The 12,780-nt window shown below is 36.0% G+C and overlaps 1 protein-coding gene across 3 annotated transcripts in view; it reads right to left on the bottom strand.

The window, feature by feature from the left end:
- The window catches only part of FAP (fibroblast activation protein alpha), a 54,823-nt gene extending 42,043 nt beyond the window's left edge, over nucleotides 1-12,780 (bottom strand). For 2 of the 3 annotated variants that reach the window (XM_058027503.1, XM_058027505.1), the window contains exons 1-11: nucleotides 12,653-12,780; nucleotides 12,008-12,071; nucleotides 11,657-11,741; nucleotides 6,211-6,306; nucleotides 4,244-4,338; nucleotides 4,062-4,136; nucleotides 3,819-3,871; nucleotides 2,785-2,857; nucleotides 2,057-2,177; nucleotides 1,397-1,551; nucleotides 194-297 (exon numbers count right to left, since the gene is read on the bottom strand). In XM_058027503.1, the coding sequence (XP_057883486.1) occupies nucleotides 194-297; nucleotides 1,397-1,551; nucleotides 2,057-2,177; nucleotides 2,785-2,857; nucleotides 3,819-3,871; nucleotides 4,062-4,136; nucleotides 4,244-4,338; nucleotides 6,211-6,306; nucleotides 11,657-11,741; nucleotides 12,008-12,013 (863 nt within the window). In that variant the 5' untranslated portion in view covers nucleotides 12,014-12,071; nucleotides 12,653-12,780. Of the gene's footprint in view, nucleotides 1-193; nucleotides 298-1,396; nucleotides 1,552-2,056; nucleotides 2,178-2,784; nucleotides 2,858-3,818; nucleotides 3,872-4,061; nucleotides 4,137-4,243; nucleotides 4,339-6,210; nucleotides 6,307-11,656; nucleotides 11,742-12,007; nucleotides 12,103-12,652 lie in introns of those variants that run through there. The other variant, XM_058027504.1, reaches the window with a different exon arrangement.

The raw sequence follows: 12,780 nt of genomic DNA, 5'->3' as shown, positions 1-12,780 counted from the left end.
TATCCTCTGTAACAATGTATCATATGGACAGAAAAAAGAAAAATGCAATATTTCTAGTTAGCTTCTGATCCTTCCAGGGGTTTAATATGGCAGTACACTGATAGATAAAGTACAACTCAGAGGTTCAAGCATTTAAAACAAATAGACAAAACCTTTTTTTAACCAAGAAAATATATATTTCAGGGCACACTACCTGGATGCTATGATTGCAGGAACTGGCACCTCCTTAGGACCAAATGCTTCAGAGTTAATAGTGTCTACAATAAACACTTTAACAGTAGGATTTTTAGCTCCAGCCTTCAAAGAAAATGTTTTAGGTTATTAAAACCAGGATCTGAATAATTCAAATTGAGGAAAATCAAAACACTTTTTACAGGAAAGTAGACAGGTAATAAAATATGAATTCAGTTGAGTATATAAGAGCAAATAGTCTTATAAGATCTAAGAGTGACGCTGCAGCAGTAGTACATGCTTAGTTTTCCATCATTTATATTTCTATATATAAAGAAGAAAACCTTTTAAACATTTGAGTTTAGTGCCTTTCTCTACAGAAAATGTGCTTGGTGGTAACGATTGTTCTGTTTGCAGTGGGGGGTCTTGGCAGCACACATTACACTGACTTCAGCATAAAACTCCAGTTTATTCACATGATTGCAAGGGCTGTTTGACATCCCAACTGGGAAATGGTTGCTTAAACTGATTTCATGGTTGCTTCTTCACTGCATACATTATCAGTTTTTTAATTCTTCTCCATGTGTGGCCTAAATCATCCAGTTTTACTTTAGAACTGTGACCCAGCTGACAGGTGAGCAAATTCTTTAAATACATTAGCATGATCCCTTGCAATCATGTGAACATGATAAGAGTCAGGAGAGCTTTCTAATGCATGCTGAAGAAATGCCAACCCCAAACCTTGTTGCCTTAGATCTCACACTTGAAAGCAATTAAAATCCAAAGCCCCTTCAGATCAAAAAGCACTATGAAGTGTGCAAATAAAGTGAAGCCTTTATTTTAAAATATATATAGAAAACACCTTAGTCTCATAATTTATTTACTATAATGAAAAATAACAACTGCATTGTTTACACATGAATAAGCAAACTGAATTTAAAAAAATTAAGTACTTTTGCACATGCTTTTTACCTACACGAGTAATAAAATTTATTTCACTGATATTATATTTAAAATATATAAAATATGGAATATATTTTAATATTATAATTAAAATTTTGTGTGTACTTACAGCTGTTCCAAGCTTAGACCAAGCTTTTTGTCTTTTATTTAAGTCACAATGGATTTAACCACGGTAATACTTAAAGAATTAAGCACAGTCAATTTTCTCATTGTCATAACTAATTTCTCAACAGAAAGGAAGTCAAAAAATGATACAACATACCTTTGGGTAAGGGATAGTTATTTTTCTAGGATACTGGTCCTCACCAAAATATGAATATTCAATAACTGGTATGTCAGAATCATTAAATTGTACATATGCTAAATATCTTCCACTTGGAGACCACCACAGTGCATATTTTGTTGCTAGCATCTCCTCTGAGGGAAAAAAAAATGTTTATAACTGTAATCTACGTTCCAATCTATTTTAACACTCTACTCAGCAATCTGGACACATAAAGACAGTTACACTAAATAAATAACATCAAAACATCTCCAAACATGCACACAGATCCCACTTAATTCACTTGGGATTTTCCTGTGTGAATGTTTTTTTTTAAATTTTGTTTTGGATGCACTGAAGTGCCAAATTTTCACTGAAATTAAAACTTTAAATCCTAATTCCCAGCCTCTGCCTTTGCATCAGAAGGAAGACAACTTTGTAGAGTTCTCATACAGTTTCAGTAACAAAGACTCAGGATTTTGGTTATGTGTTACGAATACAAAATTCATCCATTGTACAGTAAATACAATATGGAAACAAAGTAATCCTTAGGGCTGAAATAAAAAAGTATCATCACAGACATTTTAAAATGGATTGTTAAAACCAGAACCAATCTAAACAAAGCATTTATCATGCTGCTGCCCTGCAAGATTTAGTTACCTTCATAGACCCAGTCAGGAATCCCATTAAATATTTCATTCTGTTTTCCATCAGTAGTTATTTTAACTGGTGCCTCTCTAGGACTTTGTTTCAAATAGATATTATTCTGATATACATATACCTAAAGACAAGAAAGTTTTTTTTAAGAGTACAGACAATAACAAGATTAGAGCAAGATCTTCTGCAGTCAACACTCCTACATTACACTAGCAAGACCTAGTGTATACAAAATGGGAAATGGTACACTAATAGCCCTTGTAAATTCTGCAAGAGCTGGTATCTCAGCAAATAAATGATGCATTGCAGGCCAAATTCTGTGTTCAGTAAAAATTTTAGAACAGATTTTAAATACTGCATCTGTGAATCTCCACTTTAAATTCATTTGTTACACAGCATCAAAAGGAAACCAATTGGTTTTTAGGCCTTGAAACTGCATTTAATCTTATATAAATTTATGTTGGTCAATTCTGGGTAAAGACTGGTGAGCAAACTGAAACACATAATGTAGCTGAGAACATGGATTATTCTTCTCTTGAGACACAGACAGTAAAATCTGAACAAGTTAAAAATGTTTTTTTTGTCATTATTTCTCATAACCAAGATTAACAAACAGGCCTGTCAAAGATATGGCTAAATATAAAAAAAAAAAAAACCCCAAACAACCAAAGATAAATGTCTTTAAGCCATACAAAGCAAATTCATTCTAGGACTTAATTATCTTTACTAACCAATTTGTGTCCAACGGGTGACCAGGATATATACTGAATTTTATGTGGAAGCTGATTTTCTGTTACAAAACCACTAAAAAAAGGAAAGAAGTTGAAATGGCTTTTTGTGCACAGTGCAAATGGATCATTATACTGTACATTAATAAAAAAGTCAAAAAATCATTTTCTAACTGCTTATTGTTTCTCGAGCAATGCACAATTAAGGCAGGCAGAGACATGCAGTTAACAGCATGGTGTGCACCAGTGCTGGCAAAGGCTTAAACTTACTCCTTTGAAAACCTATTCAACAGCCCAAGGAGCCAGCCTTATCTGTTTCCAAATGCTGCACAAGCACCTGCAGCCATTTGCTGTAGCTGCAGTCTGTGTTACAGTCTCAGCAGGTTACTGGGAAATGTGAACTCAGCATGCACTGGGGCCGGTGCAACAGCAGCGCGTCCAGCACTGGGTGAGGATCCCAACTCCCATGCAGGGTCTCTCTACTCACAGCAGCTCGCAGCAACTTCTTCCTGTCACCTTGAGCCAGCAGTTGCCCAGGAATGATGCAGCTCAGTGCAGTCCCTGTTGCTCAGAACTAAGCACATTTGGTCACGCTGCTGCTTTCAGCATAAAAAGGGATTGAAGAGGCAGATGGCCTCCTTTGGATTTGGTTTGCCCAGTCTTGAGAAAGAGACCAAATGCCATGGGACAAGCTACAGATCTTTGAGGCATGCAGGGTTGGCTGTTAAAAGAGTTTTAGGGAAGCTGAAGATTAGATCAATGATAAAAAGAATGAATTTGTAGAAGGGGATGGGGACAAAAGGGAACATTGAGCAGTGTAAGTTTCAGGGCATGAAATAGAAATCAATCCAGATGAAAAGAATGTATGGTTTTTCCTAGAGAACATTTTTTTTTCTCAAGCAAACAACTGACCAGACAGATTTAGGCAAAAGCAAAGCAAGTTGGTAGTTCATTACTACAGTTTTGGAGTGAATGCTCGCAAGCACATCACCACAGTGTATGCACCACAGCTTTCTGTAAGAAATAACAGGCCTTACCCATTTATGAGATCATAAATGTGATATGATGCTGTATAAGAGTATCTCCACAGCTGCATAAATGAAAAAAGATAATATTATTAACTTTGAAAAAGATAATCTAATTACAAATAATCAGCTGCCTATTCGCAGTCTATCCCTTTCTCAAGAAAGTACCAAGTAACATTAATCTATGGTAAATACAATTAACAAAATGCTACATAAAATTAAACATTACATTAAAAGGTATATTAAAATAATTACCTTTGAATAATTGCTTTCCAGAGCTATGAAATATTTGTCTGATGACATCACATAATTTGAAGCATTAACTTGTTTCTGAAAAATTAAGAAGTAGATTATATTCTAGTCTCACTCACTTTTAAACTGTAACTTGAAATACAGTGGCACTTTTTTGCTTTTTTATTAATGAGAAAGGTACATACCATTGTGCTGTTTGTCATGATGGTGGTTGCATAGTTAATTTCAACATTGTAAAGGACAATATCATCCTCTGCAGACTGGTGAAGATATTCATTGTCTTCATAAACAAGATAAAATGTTTGTTACCTTCACAGAAGATACTACACAACATATCTGTTTATCAACAAATTCACACTTCTTTCAAAGAATAGGTTTTAAGCAAATATCTTTTGGCATCTAAATAAATGATTTCCTTCTAATGATGTTGAGGTACAGAGTTATCAAGAAATTGTCTTCAGGGTTCTTGAGTACATTCTTGAGACTATACACTGCACAGAGGATCAACTATTTAACATCACAAGTAAATGCCAGATTTTATTCTCGTGTCTGATCAAGAATGCCAGTGACAGATCCATTAGAAAGTCAGTATCAAAATGTAAATGTTTTAAAGAAAAATATCTTTGCTTATCATTTTACCAGAACACTCTCATTTGCATATTCTACAGATAAAAGCAGTACCAGACAACTGACACTGCATGATCCTGCCCTTACTCACAAGAGTCCTACAAAATAAAGGTGAATGGGCTTCACTGAAAATAGAATTTACCTGGTCTTTACTCAAGATCTGAGCTATAGTTCAGTAGAGAATAAGGATCAAAATTTTAGTTTCAGATTATTATTTTCACTGCTATAAACAGAGATTGAATTACATATTTGGTGCAGCTAGAAAACAAGACTAAAAGTTAAATAGGAGCCTGAAACATTGTGAAGATGTTCATTTTTAGGAAATTAGATCACCCTTGAATCTTCTGAGCACTCTTGTGTGATTTTTGTAACAGTATTTGTGTTTAAAATCATCCTTAGGATAAGATATACAATTTTGACTCCTTGTTTCAGAAGAGAAGCAGACATATGGAATGCTGTAGGCATGGCTATCTATGGAATCTATGGCATGACTTTTGTGTGAGTTTGCGACTGTTAAAAGGAAAGATAAGTCTAAGTGAGAAAGCTATAAAGAGAGAAGAAGAGTATTAGGTTTAGGTGACATGCTGCCTACATTCTTCAGACATGCAGACAGAATTCTAACAAACAGTGACCTAATTTTAAAATCAAACAAGTGATATCTACGTACTTCAAACTGCTCATCATAAAATTGAACCACTCAAGCAATGCCTCACTCATAAGGCTTTACTTCAGTTCTAAACTTGTGGGCTAAAACTAGCTTGGTGAGAGTCCGTGTGCATGGGCACTACGCTTGTTGCTACTGGCAGAGAACAGTGCTTGAGGCAGCACAGAGATGGATGGGGTAGCATGTGTGCTGGAATGGAACCAGGCTAGCTCCAGTCTCCCTGGGCTGTGCAATTCAATGATAACAAGAGCAGCACTTCAGCCACACACAGACACATTTATATCAGCAGCAATCAACTTCATGTCTCCACCTTAAGGAACTTAGAAAGTCAGCTTTATTTTCTATGCAATATCCTGGAACTCAGGAATTTCAGCAGTGTCAGCACTTCCCTAAATGAAATTAGAACAGCTGGCCTCATGGCAGAGCCAGGTACTACTGAAAACAAAGCACAGAGCCTGTAAGACAGACTACCTCAGTCTTTACAAGTGGTAACTGAAAAAGTGCTGTGAAAAGCATGAAAAGAAGATTGCTTAAGGAATGACTGACACATTGACAAATTTCTTTCACTTGCTGCAGTGAATATGACAGTAAAAGAAATAAAACACTAAAGGCCTCTGTAAAATTATAGTTTATACTTGACTCAGACATGTCTGTTGAAACATCAAATACCTGGATTTTCTAGAATGACTGACAGAACAGTAAATTTCAACCATAAGTTTTGACTAACACATTGTTTAATTTCATAGTTAGCATTCATTCAAAGTAAAGCTGGAAGGAAAATACATTTCTAAGTCTGTGTAAACCAGTCTGGAAATACATATTAGAAAGGCTTATCTATGTTTGAGAAAAGGTTTTACTTACCTGACACCCAATATGGAAAAAATGTTTTATATTGGAAGTTTCCATTCAAATAATCTTCCAAGGTAAGAGCTCTAGGACCATCATCTGTGTTGACAACTAAGCATAAGACAAACATTTTCTGTTAATGGCAAGAGGGAAAAAATTTTTAGTCCCGTGTTTTGTTTTCTCTTCATTTAGTGTCATGCAACAGTGAGGATACCATACTCCTGGAGATATGCAAATTGTGGGTACAGCAGAAAGGAAAGATCCCTGTTGCTGTTCTGATAAATTCCTTTAGTCTCTGAAAGACTCACCTTTGGGAATGCAAAATTAACTAGACAAACTAATTTATTTCAACCATTTATTCATGCAGACACATTTACCTGAAGACCCTGTGAGTCCAAATAAGCCTTTTCCACACAAAAGACAAATTAAAGGTTGCTTAGGTTTTTAATTTTTTTTTTAAGCATGGGTTTCATGAACTTGTAGAGGCAACTATTTTAATCAGGACCTTCACACGTCCAGCAAATGGTCAAACAACAAGATGCAAACCCTAACTTCCAAATTTTGTACATGCCTCATTAACCACTGTTAGAAGATAGCTTGCAAAATAATCACCATCCACATATATTTCTTAGTAGTCACATGAAAAACGTTGATGAAGGAATCCAGATAAAAATAATGCTGAAAAGTAATGAATGAGTGTACCCAAACTTGAACTTTTTATTTAATGCTGCAAAAAAAAGCTGACAATGATTCTCGTAAGAAGAGAGGTACTCAAATATTTGATTTCTAAGCAGGTCAGATAACTTTATTAAAATAATGCAAGTGGAGGCTGGTTTCCTGGATGTTGTCTGGCTATATTTTTCCCCAAAGCTAAACAACTTAAGCTAGGGCAGATTGTAAAAAAAAATTCAAGGTCAATCAACTGGATAAGGATTATGCTGTGCAGTTCCTGTGTAGAACCTATGCAATTCACAAGAGTGAGAATAATCAAAATATTTAATCCTCAAAAGACACATGAATTGTTCTGATAAAGGCCAATTTTTAAAGTTCAACAGCACAATGATGGCAGCTTTCAGGTCTCGGCATTCTGGATGCTATGCTTTCTCCTTTAAAATCCAAGGGACTTCTGCCAGGGTACTCAGAGGTAGTGGAGATGTCACACTGCAGCTTAGAGATCTTTGCCACTTCCCCTGCTTGTTCCTTCGGAGCTCTCAGATGACAGAGAGATAATCAAGATGACTCGTTGCTCTCAGGTTTCATATCATGCTCCATCACTTGCTCATTAGTTGCCCTCTCTGTTAAGATCACACTGACTTCCTGGGAAATGTTTCTTCATATTGCCTTCGATGGTGCTTTGTAATGATAACACATATTTTCTTCTGCTAAGTGACTATTATTCACTGTAGAATACACATGTCAGGTTGACTGTTGACACAAGCCTTGTCTGCACTAATGCAGAAGAAAGCTGTCACAAGGGATAAAACTGAATGCCAATCCAGAGGCAAAAACCTGTCCCTATAAACTCTTAGCTAGCAATATGTCCAGAAAATACCCCAAGAAGTTCAATAAGAAGTTAATCCCTCTTGCTAACACTATGACTGCATATTACAGATCTTTGATACATTAATGATAAACATAGAATATGGCAGACCTAAAAAACATGCTCGGAAGATAATTCCAAAGAATCCAGTTCTAGTTATGTTGAATGATGATTACTTACCACTATCTCTCAGTTAAAATTCTCTAAGTGAACAAGCTTATTAGCAAAATAAATCAAGATCTATTTCCAAGGTTGTTTGTATAGAAAGCTTAAAATCTGAAGTCCTTTTTGATACCGTAATCTGGTAAAATTACCTGGTTTCTTCTCTCATCTTAAGAGACAAGCAGTATCACAGACTTCCATCACTTCCATCACAGCTCTAATTCAAACCTTCCCTGTGTTAGATATTTCACCCTTACATACTTAATATTCCATGAGGATTTATTATGACTGCTGATTTTCAAAATGTGCCCACTAAGATCTGAACTTCTACCACTGTACTGCCAAAAAAATTGAAAACAACTATTTCTCACTGGAGTACTTACAATTTTGAATGCTTGTTTTTAGGTAACAGCTTTGTTTGTATTGCCAGGATTATTCAGTTTCAAAGACTGGATATGGGTAAACCAACACCACTAAACCAAAACCAACACACACACACCAAGCTATGAGATATAAAGCTTTGAGCTTTGTCTCTCAAAGCTCTCCTGGCTTATGGCTTATTCCACATGTTCTAATGTGCATCCTTATAAATTGTGTCTAGTCTTGCCAATTACAGTAAGCATACATAATAATCAGAATGTATTGTTGTTTCTGTATATGGTTATTTTTATATGTATATATATATATGCATTTTATATGTATTTAACATATATGCATTTATATAAGTATTTTATTTAGCATCTACTGCTAAACATCAAGTAGACAACATGACAAAGGAAAACTGGTTAGCACAGTCTTACTGTCTGCTTCTGGATTAGAATTTCCATCCTCATCTCTGTGGGCTGATGCTGAATAGCTGAAGCACAAGTTCCTCCAAAATGAGGAAACATAAAACTCAATTTAGCACCAGAAATTAATGCCAATACTCCTGACCCTGCTCCAAAACTTTGGTCACACTCAGCATCAACTCACATCAACTGAACCTGCTTTTCCACTTTGGATTTGGCTGAGGTGTTGCAGAGAACACAACTTCTCAGTAATAAACTGGCTGCTCACCACTTTGTGGCTGAGCAGTAAGCTCTATGACCTCACCTGTGAAATCAGAGAAACAGGGATTGGGCCTCAGGCCTAGGCCAAGAGTACACAGGGAACAGAAACTTTGACAGACATGCCTTTGGACATTCATTAAAAACAGCAAAAGAGATTAATTCAAAGCCTAAGCAATGCATACAGTGAATTGTACCTCTGCCTGTGGTTCCACTATTGCTTCTCAACTGCAGACAGGTATTTTCTTTCTTTATGCTGCAGAAGAAGAGGACTAGGTACACCAGTGTACAAGTGAAAAGCTCCTTTCTGAACCATTTGGAGTTGCAGTATCATAGCTGGGTTATCATTGTCAGGTAAATCCCACCACACATTCTTAACTCAAAGATGTGTCAAAAAATGGTCAGTGATTTCTTAGGCATGGATGCCATTTGCTACACTGATATTGCCCACCTTGCTCTTCTGAGCCCCACAGAAACTGTCTAATACTTGCAGTTGCAAGTATTTGTCTCTTAATATCCTCTCAAAAAATTATTTTCCTGTTAACTTTTGAGAAATTTTCGACATTTTTATACACTTGCATGTGTAAATCAAAACCACCTACCACATTTTGAGAAGTCTGAAGAACATGAAATGACTAGAAACTTAGCAGACAAACCCAGAACTAAATGCTCGTCCATTTTCTTTGCAGATTTCTTAAGTAGAAATTTATTTGGTCTGTGTCTATACATTTCTCATATGCCATTAATTGTCTTTCTAGATTGTCACATCCTTTTAGCTGAGCAGTGGTAAAGCCGGAATGTACAAACAACATTCCAGCTGTGTAGCCATTTCCTGTCTGTCTCCAGCTCGCAAAATTTGTAACTGCAAAATTAATTTCTATTTCTTCTATTTACATCTGATCAGTAGACTACTTAGAATTCCAAAAGGTTAAGGCATTTGAACAGGTAACTGCAGCACTTGCAGTTCTACCTGAGAATAAGAAGGCATAATCTGACACATCCAACATAATTGTCCAACATATGTGTTGGACATAACTGTGTGTTTGTCAGTTGTCTAAAATGCTCCTCCAAAAGCATCCTGTGAAGTAAGATAATTTCTTGATCATCCTACTGGATCTAAATATGATGTTTGGTATGACTGGTTATTGGTATGACTAGTGTCACTATTCCAAGAGACACTACAAGAGTTCTCCGTAAATGCTGAGGTACTGAAGAGGCTAGAGAGCAGTATTTGACAACAAAAAGCACACATTCATTTTTTCCGACAGTACCTTCCATCATCTTTATCAACTTCTTCAGGCTGGCAAACTGATCCTCGGTCTCCAATCTCTTTGTTCCCTCACTACTATTTTTTAAATTTAAATCTCATGAAAATATTCTGCCTTCCCTGTCATAAAATGCAGATCTGATGGGAGTAAGTCTGACTTGATACCACGCACTTACCTTGTAGTGAAAGCTCAGATTTGACCATGCTTAGCTAGACAAAAAATCTGGCACCCCACTATTGACAGTAAAAGTCAAATCTGTCACTCTGAGGTGCTATCTCTTCCAGCACTGCATAATATATATGCATATCTATATCTATCTATAGATATATATAACTGATATGCATCTATCCTCATATTAAAATGCTGCATAACAAAATAATCCCTAACTGTTTCAGAGACCTTCAACCCTTCTCTCAACAGCCCAGGATAAACATTAGTCACAGAAATGTCAGATATGAAAGAGATTTCACCTTTCACAAAACCTGCATATTAACTGCAGGACTTAACTTTCACAAGACTTAAGCAGATGGTTGATTTTATAACATTTAGTTGTAAATACAAAACTGTTTCTCCATCTCAGTCCCCCTGCCCACACACATAAAGAAGAATAACAACAGAAAAATATCCTTTAAATAGATAGTGCTACTGGAGTATAAGCCTTTTATTTATTTTATTTAATACCTTATTTATTTTATGTAATATTTTAATTATTTCAGAGGCATTAATCTGCTATAGTGATAAGGTCATGTAAATACTTCCATTGCTCTTACTATCTTGTCATAGAAAAAAATAACCACTAAGTCAGTGCCACTCATGTTCAAAATTTCAAAACTCATTTCAAGCTTCACCAGAGCACTCAGCAGACCACACTGGGTTGATTTACCAACAGCTGGCATTATAATACTGGAGCAAACTACCCATCCATTTTTTATACAATGCTGACTTTAATTTTCAAATGCAAGCTTGAATATATTCACAAGTTATTCATCATACTCGATCTACAAAAAAAAGAGAAGTTTAACTTGTAATTGGATACAGAACTTCTGTAATTATTGCACAAGCATTTAGAACCAAATGCAAGTTCACCAAGCTAATGAAAATTACTAACAGTTTGGGAAAGTCTCCTAACCCCTCAAAAAGAAAAATAATATGGGAAGATCTGAGAGTTATTTTTGCAGCGGTGACTAAGAACATTATATATCATGCACAATTAATTGAATTCAGGTGCTTTTCACTTCAAGGAGTTCCTTGTTTCAACATCTGCTGGCATTTCAATTCTACCTTCAGGATATTTCAGCTGTCAGTACATTTCTGTAAAGTGATAAAGCCATAACAATTCTGACAGGACAATCCTAAACATGATTTGATAAACTTTTGTGAACTTCAGAAGCCACAATAGCCAAAGATACTGCATTTTACACTACATTAGATTAGAAATACCTTACCTCTTGATGGTAGCAGTACAATACACATAAGTAATAAGGAAAGCAAAAGACATATAACCACGCCAAATATGATTTTTAGCCGGGTCTGCAGAAGAGAAACAAACAATAATTACATTTTTAATATTGTCTGAAGTTTGTTTCCATGGCTGGTAAATAATGAAATCCTCCTTCTCTCTAACTGCTGTAATCGGTTCTAGCAACAAGCAAAAAACATCCCTGCAGTACATATGAAAAGACTTCCCTTTCCTTCTTTAAAGCAAATATTTTCACATCAGAGCCTTGTCTAGCAGCTGACAGTTTAAAACAAAGGATGTAAATGCTACCAAAAGTTGAATTCAGGAGCATACAGACCTTCATTTTCTTGTCGTATTCTAAAAGAATGTAAATTCTCTCTTCTGGGTGTTGGTCAGTAGATCTAGGAGAGGAGTTCGAAAAGGCAGTGTCTGTTTTCACAGTTGGAGGCCAAACCTCTGGTAGACTTTTTTTTTTTCCTACATACTTTTGGAAACTGTGCCAAATTTCAAAGGCTTTCCATAAAATTGAAACCACACTTTTGGGGAAGTTCTTGGACAAGAAATGGACAGTGGGAGGCTATCGGGGTGGTGATTATGTACTTCCCCTTAATGTGAGCTGTAGCCAACATCTGCTTACACTAACTTGAGGTTTTATGACTCATCAGATACTTGACATGCACTGTTTTTCTCTGAAAAGCATCTACTGTGTTTTTTGGCCCTCCCCACTTTCTCAGGACATAGTCATGACCGTATTTCTACTGTCTACAGAGAAATTAAATGAAAATCCCATAGCTTTATTGCTTATGTGGAATTCACATATGTTTACTTTTAGAAATAATAAATGATGGCACAAGAATGCAAAACAAGCAGCAGAAACAGTGCTGTTTAATGTCTTCCACATGTGAGAAGAATTGCTGTTTCCCCCTGAAAACCATGCACATCTATAGGCTACGTAGGAGAGCTTACAGAAGTAAATACATACAAGCCCAACGGAAATTCTGAAATAGTTCTCCAACCGCCAATTACACCTATTTTATTTAGCCCTCTGAAATGAGGTCAGCTGAAAACTGGGAAAACTCCGGAGACCGCAGTGTCAGGTTACATAATCCA

Source organism: Melospiza georgiana, chromosome 7, assembly GCF_028018845.1.
Source record: "Melospiza georgiana isolate bMelGeo1 chromosome 7, bMelGeo1.pri, whole genome shotgun sequence".
Classification (NCBI taxonomy): Eukaryota; Metazoa; Chordata; class Aves; order Passeriformes; family Passerellidae; genus Melospiza; species Melospiza georgiana.
Note: the sequence above shows the minus strand (reverse complement) of the source record. Positions and strands in the feature narration are given on the sequence as shown.